The 11,496-nt window shown below is 41.1% G+C and overlaps 1 protein-coding gene across 1 annotated transcript; it reads left to right on the forward strand.

The window, feature by feature from the left end:
* Positions 1–6,855: 6,855 nt before the first annotated feature.
* YAE1 (YAE1 maturation factor of ABCE1) lies at positions 6,856–10,972 on the forward strand. Its single transcript, XM_081101829.1, has 3 exons — positions 6,856–7,025; positions 8,451–8,572; positions 10,371–10,972. Exons 1-3 carry the CDS (start codon positions 6,897–6,899, stop codon positions 10,798–10,800), a joined length of 681 nt encoding a protein of 226 aa, XP_080957955.1. The 5' UTR covers positions 6,856–6,896; the 3' UTR covers positions 10,801–10,972.
* Positions 10,973–11,496: the final 524 nt, after the last annotated feature.

The following is an 11,496-nucleotide window of genomic DNA, read 5'->3' on the forward strand; positions in this document are numbered from 1 at the left end:
CAAGGGCATGTACCTTGGTTGCGGGCACATCCCCAGTGGGGGGTGTGCAAGAGGCAGCTGATTGATGTTTCTCCCTCATCAATGTTTCTAACTCTCTATCACTCTCCCTTCCTCTCTGTAAAAAATCAATAAAATATATATTTTTTTAAAAAGGAACATACTTCGACATAATAAAGGCCATATATGACAAACACAGGTAACATCAGACTGAATGGTGAAAAGTTAAATGCTTTTCTTCTAACATCAGGAACAAAACAAGGGTGGCCACTATTATCATTCTTATTCAACATAGTACTGGAAATCCTAGCTAGAGCAATCACACAACACAGCAAAATAAAAGACATCCAAGTCAAAACAAGAAAAAGTAAAATTGTCCTTATTTGAAAATAATATAATCTTATATAGAGAAAATCTTAAAGACTCAACTATAACATTTTAGAATTAATAAGTTTAGTAAAGTTGCAGGATATAAAATCAACATACAGAAATCAGTTGCCTTTCTATACATGAACAATGAAATACCTGAAAAATAAATAAAAAAAACAATTCCATTCACAATAGCATCAAAAACAATAAAACAGTTAGAAATAAATTTAACCAAGGAAGTGAAAGATCTATACAATGAAAACTTTAAGACTTTGATGAAAGAAATTAAAGAAGACACAAACCAATGAAAACATATCCCATATTTATAGATAAAAATAATTAATATTATTAAAATGCCCATACTACCAAAGCCATTCACAGATTTAAGTCAATCCTTATCAAAATCCAATAACATTTTTCACAGAAATAGGAAAAAGAATCCTAAATTTTTATGGAATTACAAAAGATCCCAAGTAGCCAAAGCAATCATGAGAAAAAACAAAACTGAATAAATTACACTTCCTGCTTTCAAACTATATTACAAAACTATAGTATTTTAAAAAGTATTTTACTGGCATAAAAACAGGCCAAAAAAAAAAATCCCCACCATGAAACAGGTTTAGAGAGGCCAGAAATAAACCCCCACATATACATTAAAGTAATATTTGACAAGGGAGCCAAGAATAGTCAACGGGAAAAGGATAGTGTCTTCAAGAAATATTAGTAGCCCTGGCGAGGTGGGTCAGTTGGTTGGAGCATCATCCCCATACACCAAAAGGTTGCAGTTTTGCTTCTCAGTCAGGGTACATACCTAGCTTGCAAGTTTGATCCCTGGTCAGGACACATACAGGAGACAATTGATTGATATGTCTCCCTACCCCATTCCCCAGAGTAGCCAAAGGAGAGCTTGGAGTTAAGGAAGGCATTTTTGAAATATAAGACAGATTTGAACATGCTTAAATGCTTCAGACATAGCTGTCCATCAATTGGCCATTTGAAACACCAATCAGCCTTCCTGTCTGATATTTCTACTTATCCTATCTAATACTCAACAAACATTCCATATTGGACTAATAATTTTCCTCATAGCTTTGACAGCTATATTATAACTGGGGTCTTCTGTAGACACAATACTTTAAAATAAAGGCATCTCTACACAGGATCAACCTATCTACTGTACTTATTCTAAAGCCCTCTCTTTAGAAGCCATATTTTGAATATTCTCCCATCATTTTCAGCACTAGCAACAATTACATTTTTAATACATATTATACAGCCTTAGAGAAAACATGATATTAAAATTAAAAGATGGCACCCAAAGACTTAGTCAACCGAATAGCACTGAAGTTCATAGAAGGTAGGAAAGTTTAGAAGGGACAAGGAAAAATGGAAAACTACTTCCCTTGACACATAGACATCAGGAATTCTGCCGGCTGGTTGCCAGAGATTTAATGATTAAAGCCAGTATGCTAGAAACTTTGACAAGGAACCAAGAAAAAGGTCTGTGCCCTTTTAGAGTTTATTATACCAACTACCAAATAGCAGTTTACAAAAGGCACAAATGAGGTGTAGGAAACTGAGATAAAAAATGAAACATAGCTGGAGATGGGAGATAGAAGGACATAAAAAAGAATTGTTGAAGGCCTTTGAAGGAAAAGACAGGATGAAGGATAAACAGAATAGGAAAAAAATCTAGTGCATGCTAAAGGTTGACTTCCTCATCATAGAGTATATATATAAGAACTATTGAACTGCACAATAAGTTTCTAAATACTTTGAGTAAGTTCGCACTGTGACACTGAAATTTATACAGGGGGTTGTCACCGTTATTTACACTTCATTTTAAAAAGAAACGCTATTTTGGAAAAAAATAGAATCACGTTTGAAAGGACCTTGAAAGATCATCTTGTTCCTGGCAAAGGCATACAGCTGTCAGCCTCCAGCTGTTAGCATTTACAGGACTAAGTGGAAATCGGCCTCAGATTTCCAACCAAGGTCACACTCTACAAAGTCATGCCCCAGCCAGTAACTAACCATGGCAGGGGTACCAAGGCCAGGCCTTGTGTGCATAACACAGAACTTCTCTTTGCCTTTTGCCCCAAAGCCCGCTTTTATATTGGCCAAGACTTTGTCAGATCTACATACCAATCTGAAGCTTCCTCAGCCCAATCCTGCTCCCCCCCGCCCCCACACACACACACACACACACTTTCCTATTGTAGGGATAAGATCAGCATCCCCTCCCCTTTTGTAATAAGAAAGAAATCAGGCAAGAGGAGACTTTTGCAAGATCTTAGAGCCATAAATGCCACCATGGAAGATATGGGCTCCTTACAACCTGGATTGCCCTCCCCAGTGGCAATTCCACAGGAGTATTGTGTTGTTGTTATTGACTTACAGGATTGTTTTTTTCACTATACCTCTTCACCTGGCTGATTTTCAAAGATTTGCATTCAGAAAATTTTAAACAGCCTTATCAGAGATATCAATGGAAGGTTCTCCCACAAGGGATGAAAAATAGTCCTACATTTTGTCAAAAGTTTGTAGATCAGGCATTGCAAGTTATTAGAAATAAATTTTCAGATCTACATCTTATTCATTATATGGATGATATTTTACTAGCTCATAAAGATTGGGTTACTTTACAGGAAATTCTTACACAGACCGTCCTTGCTTTAGAAAAACATGGGCTAAAAATAGCCCCAGAAAAGATTCAGACTGAACCTTCTTTTTCCTACTTAGGCAGAATATTACATACCTCTACTATCACCCATCAGCCTTTACAATTAAGAAACGATCATTTAAACACATTAAATGATTATCAGAAACTATTAGGTGATATCAACTGGGTCAGGTCATATCTAAAAATAACCACTCTTGACTTAAAACCTCTAATTTGACATTTTAAAGGGAGATTCTAACCCTAAGTCTCCCCGAAAATTAACTGTAGAAGGAGAAAAGGCTATAGCAAAAATAGAACAGGCCATCAATAAACAGCAACTATAGTATCTAGATTATTCCAAATCTTGGACCTTAATTATTCTAGCCACTAAATATACTCCTACAGGATGCTTATGGCAGGAAGGACCATTAGAATGGATACATTTACACGTCACTCCTAGGAAGATTGTAACATCCTATCCCTCCCTAGTGGCCACTCTCATTATCAAAGGTAGACGACGCAGTATCGAACTCTTTGGAAGAGAAGTTACTGAGATAATAATACCTTATAAAAGAGAACAATTAGACATACTATTACAATTTGAATAAGAATGGCAAATAGCTATAGGTAACTTCCCAGGACAAATTTTACATCATTTGCCAAGATCACCTATATTGCAATTTCTCTCCCTACATCCGTTTATATTTCCGATTAAATGTTCAAAAGAGCCATTATCACCTCCTGCCTCCTTAGTATTCACAGATGGTTCCTCTAATGGTAGGGCAGTAATAAGCATTGACTCAATAACCCATGCTCAACAAACCATAGAGACATCAGCCCTGAGAACAGAGCTTTTGGCAGTCATTTATGCTTTTGAACAATTGCAACAGGTTCCCTTTAACTTGTACACTGACTCTCAATATACAGTTAAATCATTTCCTCATATTGAGACCGCCTCTTTCCCACAAAGAAGAACAGCCATTTTCTCTTTGTTAGCTCAGCTACAAACTTACATTCACAAACGAGAAACGGCTTTCTATGTTGGACATATTAGAGCTCATTCCTGCCTACCAGGACCCTTAAGCGAAGGAAATTATCAGGGGGATTTACTAACTCGCCCAGTAGTTTGTACAGCTCTAGAAGAAGCCCGGCGGTCTCATGCCATTCATCATCAAAATGCTTCTGCTCTCCGTCTATATTATCGCATATCTAGAGAAGCTGCTCGAGGTATTGTGCGTGACTGCGGCCATTGTCCTACTCATTTTCCTAGCCCTGTTACTGGAGTTAATCCAAGAGGACTTAGACCCTGTGACTTATGACAGATGGATATTACTCATGTCCCATCTTTTGGCAAACTGTGCTATGTGCATGTTTGTATTGATACCTTTTCTCATGTTATCCTTGCTTCTGCACGTACAGGAGAAGCCTTTAAAGATATGTCAACATTTATTCCAATGTTTTTCCTACCTAGGAATACCAACGGCACTTAAAACAGACAATGGGCCTGCCTATACCTCTAGAGCTTTTAAAAACTTATGCTCTACATTCGACATCGCACATACTACAGGAATACCCTACAATCCTCAAGGCCAAGCAATAGTAGAAAGGGCTCACCAAACTTTAAAAACACAAATTAAAAAATTACAAGAAAACGAGCTTAAATATTCCTCTCCTCATCATGTTCTACAACATACTCTATTTGTAATTAATATACTAAATGTAGACTCTGAGGGAAATTCCCCGATGTACAGACATTGGAACCCTGATCTAACTAAGCCTAAAGCCCTCGTCAAATAGAGAGAATTACTTTCAGGACTTTTAGCCGGGGGCAAGGATATGCTTGTATATTTCTACAGGATGCAGACTCACCTGTGTGGATTCCAGACCATCTAGTCTGACCTTATGTCACACCACCCTCCTTCTCGGTCTCATCCTCCTCCTCCCAGGTATCATCCATATCAGCCGACTCAGGGCACAGCTGACTCCTCCCCAGACACCGATACCACCATCCAGTGTGGCCTTGATGGACCCTTTGATCCAGCCATTCAACAAACTGACACTTCAGGAAGCCCATCACCAGCGATGCTGCCCGCTAGCCAGATCAACAAGGACAACCAAACCACCGACTTGGTGACAGCTGAAATCCTTAACTGAAGAGGCCAGCAACCTTCTACAGGAACAAGGCTCTGTGTACACTCTATCCACTATGTTTATTGCTATGCTCGCTAGCATTACTTGTCAGTCTTCTGAGTCTTAAACAACCCAATCTGAGAGGTGTCTGCTGATTTACAGGCGCTATCATTTAAAAAATTAAAAAGGGGGAATTTGCCAGAAGCCAGTCCATCCTTGCTGCTTGACACAGTCACTGCAGGGAAGAAACATCTGCACAGCATATGTTTCAAGGGACCTGGTGTAAATGGCATACTGTTCTTAATATGTTTGCTCCCCTTCTTAGTGCTATGTGTTTTAACCAAGGTCACCACTCCAAGAAAGGTTGTTTCCCCAGGTGGGAATTTTTCCCTGGAGTTAGGGATTAACAGGACTAAGGAAGGGAATAAAACCCCTTAACTAAGTGCCAGGTGGGTAATTCATCACTTTAACTCCGAACAATCACATTTAAGCTACATAATCTTTACTTAGGATAATCTCCTTCAGTTACTTCCTTGTGCTTAACAATAGAGTAGTGACTTTGGAATGGAGATAACAAACGCCCTAACCTTTGGAATAGAATGGATAGGATTAAAATCAACTGGTAAAAATACAGATATAACAGGAGAATAAAAACAGAACTTGGCTGGAGATCCTGGCTAGAGAACCTGACTAGAGAAACTGGCTAGGCTGCTGATCAACTGAACGCTGTCTCCGTGCCATCCGTCCACACCTTTGGGAACCCCTGGACCTGCTGGAGTTGGACCCCAACACCCAGGCTACCTTTGGCAGAGGTCAAGGTCAGAGGGCCCTGGTGTGAGGAATCACCTTACCCACAACAGGTGCAAGTTGACACTTCAAGTCAACTAAAGATGCCTGTGGACTAAAAGGGGACCAAATACTAAACCTGACAAGCTCAGGGGAGGCCTGCATGGTGGGTCTCACAAACTGAGACCTAAAGTAACCGCATAGTACTGTCTGAAACTAAAACTTCCTAACTAAAATCGAATCGTGGTGGGTAGTCCTGTCCTAGGCCAGCATCTTCCTTGACAAAAAGGTCCCTCTCTACTGAGCCTATCTACTGTCACTGTCTTTTTGCATCTATGACTGTCAGAATAATTCCCTTTTGCCATACCCCTCAGGGCACAATCTCCCTCCAGAGCAGGGAGCAGGGAGCAGACCACAGAACCACAGAACCCACCCCCCCACCCCCATTGTTGTCTGGTTCCACCTCTGTGTGTTGTAAATGCCCCACCGTTATAAATAGATGTGTCTATTCATTTTTTTATCCAATCCCAGGGACTTCCGGCTTTGCTTTCTCCCACCTCCCTAATCTATCATCAATGGATTTCATGCAACCCCCTGGGCCTCCTCCTTTGGGTGGAATGCATAAAATAAGGTGCAAAGCTGCCATTCCCTGGAGGCATTTCCCCAACCCGTTGAGATTTTGCTCCCCGGCAATTGTCGTCAGCTTGGCTCAAATAAACTTTTAAATCTTCTCTGCAGGTTTAAACGTTTCTCAAGTTGACCTGCCCAGAACCCCAGTGAGGGGAAAGTTCCTGCCGGAGCCAGGTCCCACGTGTCCGCCCCGCCCACCCACACACCCTCTGCGCGTGCGCAGCCCCCGCCCGCCAGTCAGGACTCCAGGCATCCCCGCCCCTCAGACCGGAAGCGGCTGCGGGCGCTTCCTGCGCTCCCCGGGCCGTGGGGTTGCCCAGCGATGTCCTGGGTCCCAGCAGCTCCCGGGGTCCGGGGCGGCGGAGAGGAGGGGGAAGTGTTCGACGAGGAAGCGGAGGAGTCGCTCCTGGCGCAGCGGGAATGGCGGAGCCAGATGCAGAGACGAGTGAAAGTAAAGCTGCGCGGGCGGCCGGCGCGGGGTCCCTGCTGGGCTGGGTTGCGGGGAGGGGCGCGGGCTGGTGAAGAATCTGGGCCGGACCTGGGAGGCCGGAGTGGTCTGGCCCGGCCCACGGCGGCCCGCATCCTGCCAGGATCGCCCAGGGGGTTCCTTTAAGGCAGTGGTTCTCAACCTCCTGGCCCTTTAAAGACAGTTCCTCATGTTGCGACCCAACCGTAAAATGATTTTCGTTGCTACTTCATCACTGTCATGTTGCTACTGTTATGAATCGTCCTGTAAATAGCTGATAGGCAGGATGGTCTTAGGCGACCCCTGTGAAAGGGTCGTTCGACCGCCAAAGGGGTCGCGACCCACAGGTTGAGAACCGCTGCTGAAGGCGTGTGAACCACCGCTCGCGCGCCCGCGGGTGGGTAGGCGCAGGGTCCGACCGCAGGGAGCCGTGCACACTTGGAAGAGATTGAGGTTTGCCGAGGGCCGCAGGGGCGCGGAGGGGGATGTGGACACTGACGGTGCTGGTTGTGGCTGTCAGAGGACGTGTGCGGTTCGCAGGGCTGCTTGAATGGGTGAGGAGCCCACAGTTCGGGGTGATGTTAACCGGGCACGTACATGGAAACATGGGTGTAAGGATGTTGTCAGAGGGCTATACGGGGAGGCTAATTGGAATACTGGTGACCGGGTGAGAAAGCATTAACGTTGGGGGTTTTTATCTCTTAGGTGTGGTTTGCCCGTCGCTGATTGGATTCACTTTTCATGAGATTAAGCTTCTTACCACACCCCCCGTTGGCAGGTGGAGCCCTGGCACCAAAAGGCGAGGTCCACTTGCACTCACTACCATTGCCAACCATTAAACTGCCCTGAGCCTGCTTTTATTTAATATTGCAGTCAAATAATGGCTGAGCCCAACGACCATGTTGTCGATTTCAGAAACGCCGTTGGTGAGGCTGGGGCATCTTTTGTGCGGGGTGAGATGCAGGACCTAAAGCCCTGCCCGCCGTGGATTTGCCGTTTAATTGAATGTAGATATCAAGCAGAATTTCTAAAACTGGATTTCTTATTTTCCTTTTGCTAAACCAGTTTCCTCGTTCCCTCCTTCAGCTAATTATCCAAGGCCTTTGATAACCCTACTTACTGCCTTGCTTCCTCACCTACCATACCAAGCCAATCATTGGCAAAGGGGCCAGGCATGAAATTCTCCATGTACCCTTTCTGTGAAGCCGCTGCCAACACAGGATGTTAATGGGATAGAGTCTAGTCTACTTTGTGTAGCTGCGCCATATGTTTTAGAACCATGATGTTAAATAACACAGGAAAAGCTTGTTTTCATTAATTTTCTAAATTGATTCTATGACTTTCTAGAAACTCCGATAGTGGTTCACTTGATGTTCGTTACAGCTGCAGTTCTTCATTACTTATTTTTAGGAAGGCTACAGAGATGGACTACAGGCCGGCAAAGCACTTGCCCTTCAACAAGGCTTCAATCAAGGTTATAAAGAAGGTGCAGAAGTCATTATAAACTATGGACAACTCAGAGGAACGCTGAGGTAATTTTTAAAACTTAAATCTGGAGTCATTTTAACCTCAGGACTACTGGGAGATTTTTATAAAAGTAGTATGTGAAAACCAAAGTGTTTAAACGGAAGTGCTTTTCTTGGTGTTAAATCCACAAGAGGGCTGCAAAGCATTAGAATAATATTGCCTTCAAAAAGTCAAGATTATCAGTTCATCCACTTTAATATGTGAGCCAGGTGTCCTTTATAGCAAAGAAAAGATAGAAGGTGTGTATTTTTTACTACCTGAACTATCACCAGACTGTATCTCGACGTCATTTAAAGGATCTTGAGGTTTTGAATAAAGCTTTTAGTCTTGCACATGTGGCAGAACACAGTATGACAGAAGTCTATACTAGAAGTACATGATGAAAATTATAGCTGGTAATAGAGAGAAAAATTATCCCATTTACTTTAATCCTGAACATCGAATACCTGCCAAAATCCCATAGCAGTAATGCCATATTTTAGAGCCAGTGGTCAAATGGCACGTGGAGCTAAGAGCATGACATAGTTGTCCTTTTTTATACTCTGTATCAGGGGTCCTCAAACTGCGGCCCATGGGCCATATGCGGCCCGCCGAAAACATTTATCCGGCCCGCCGGGTGTTTTTGCCGCTGCTGCCTGTCCTGCTTAGCAGCTGGCTCGTCCAGGCCCGCAGTGCGCATGTGTGGAATGTCTGAGGGACGGTGAACTGTCCCCCTGTTTAAAAAGTTTGAGGATCTCTGCTCTATATCTTTTAAATTGCCCTCAATAGAGAAAATGCTGCAAAGAATCATTGATTTTTTAAAGGGTAGAAAATAAGTTATCAAAACAACAAAAATGTATTGTTTAAGGTTTTAGAAATTCAATGGTAAGAATCAATATGTAGTCTACTACCATAGGAAAATGATCATCTTTATCTTTACATCAGGTTAAATCCTTTATAAGCTTAGAAAGCTTATTGCTAAGTCTTTTTCATCAATTGATTCCATTTTAAAACATCATTACTTTTCACAATCTTTTCATGTCATATCTGAACTATCAAAAAAAAAGTACTATCTATACTAGAAAAGTAAGAAAAATATTTATTAGGAATAGAATGATTTTTACCTTCTTCAAGAAAATTGTTAGCTCAGCAAACAGTGTCTGCTTATAACAAAGTTGGGAAAGTGAAGTGGCCTAAAAACTTATTTTCCTAATCTTCAGTTTTGATGGCAAGCAACTGCTGTATATGATTAGAACAGTGGTTTTCAACCTTGGCTGTACCTTGATATCAGCTGGGCAGCTTTAAAAAATAATACCCCTAGCCTAGAGATTCTGGCTTAATTGGTCTGGGATATGACCTAGAATCTAGGTCCTAGATCTTGATAGTTTCAAGAGCTCCCCACCTGATTCTAATGTACATCCAAGATTGAGAATCACTAGTTTAGAAGCTGTTTGATGTCTTTAAAGGAAAAACTAATTTTTCTGGTCTCTCTCTCTCTCTCTCTCATTGTATCCCTCTTCAACAGAAGCTACACAGTCATAAGGGGGAAATCTAAAATGAGGAAAAGTGGATGTAGATCTGTGAAGGAGGGGTTATGATATAGAAACAGTTTATATGGTTAAGCCCAATTGTTTAATTCCTGTTGAAAGATATATATTTTTAATCCTATTTTGCCATTATTACTTTCTTTATTTTGACTTGCATTATTGTTAATTCGCTTTGCATGGTGTTATCTAGAAACGAAACAGGTAGCATAGAAAGTTCAAAAAGCCTATGATTGTTTAATTTTTTCCCTATTAAACTCTTGTTTATATTTTCATTCAGTGCTTTGCTCTCCTGGTGTCACCTTCATGATAACAGTTCGGCTTTGATCAGTAAAATAAATAACCTTCTGGATGCAGTTGGCCATTGTGAAGAGTATGTGCTCAAACATCTGAAATCAATCACCCCACAGCCACATGTTGTAGATTTATTGGACTCCATTCAGGACATGGACCTTTGTCATGTATCTCCAGCTGAGAAAAAGATTTGTGAAGCTGAAGATGAAAGACTCTGTGAAAATAATGCTGAGTTTAACAAAAGCTGTAGCAATAGTCTTAGTGGGGTAGATTGTTCATCTTTAGAATGTTGTGGAACACAGGAGCATACACATTCTGAAAACCCAAGCCTCACTTGGATTTTAGAACAGACAGCTAGTTTGGTAAAACAGCTGGGAGTATCAGTAGACATATTACAACACCTCAAACAACTATGAAAATTATCTTCACTTTTCTGGTGAAAATAATGTTCAGAACATTCCTTGGAGCATTTTGTTTCTTAACAAGTTTACCAAAATTTGTACTGGTTTCTACATTGAACCCTTCACTAGCCTTTGTGGAAGTTTGAAACATCTTCAGAGTTAACACTATTAAATGTAATATAAGCTCTTTTTCTCTGTCACTGGTAATTTTTACAAAGTTTATGATATGCTCAGAAATTCCAGTTATCATCATCATTTCCAGATTTCTGATCAAAACCATTTTCAGACTCACTAGCAAAAGTGAATCAAACATTTTGTAAGGGCCTAACCCTACTTTCTGCTCTATCACCATCAGTTAGTTAGGGCCTCATTTCCAGCTAGTCAGGCCAAGGTTACCAAATATAATGGCTAACATCGTAAATAGATAAACACACATAAATTTGTAGGTAATATATTGAAAATAAGAGGCCATAAGTATAAAAAAACTGAAGATGTGTTTATACTGATGATTAAAAACATGCTATAAACACTAAAATTGATCTTAGTTTAGTGTTAATTAAAAGTAAAAACATACAATTCCCTGAAAAATACAGAAAATAACTTATTTTCTACCCTTTTTAAAATCAGTGATTCTTTGCAGCATTTTCTCTATTGTGGGCAATTTAAAAGATATAGAGTATCAAAAAGGGCAACTCTGTCATGCTCTTAGCT

This window comes from Myotis nattereri (genome assembly GCF_964212035.1).
Source record: "Myotis nattereri genome assembly, chromosome: 11".
NCBI classification, from domain to species: domain Eukaryota; kingdom Metazoa; phylum Chordata; class Mammalia; order Chiroptera; family Vespertilionidae; genus Myotis; species Myotis nattereri.

What these genes read in the sequence shown, in the direction of transcription:
- YAE1 (XM_081101829.1), top strand. Translation starts at nt 6,897, where the DNA reads ATGTCCTGGGTCCCAGCAGCTCCCGGGGTCCGGGGCGGCGGAGAGGAG. An exon ending in AGATGCAGAGACGAGTGAAA is followed by an intron (nt 7,026 to 8,450) that starts GTAAAGCTGCGC and finishes ACTTATTTTTAG; the next exon opens with GAAGGCTACAGAGATGGACT. An exon ending in CAACTCAGAGGAACGCTGAG is followed by an intron (nt 8,573 to 10,370) that starts GTAATTTTTAAA and finishes ATTTTCATTCAG; the next exon opens with TGCTTTGCTCTCCTGGTGTC.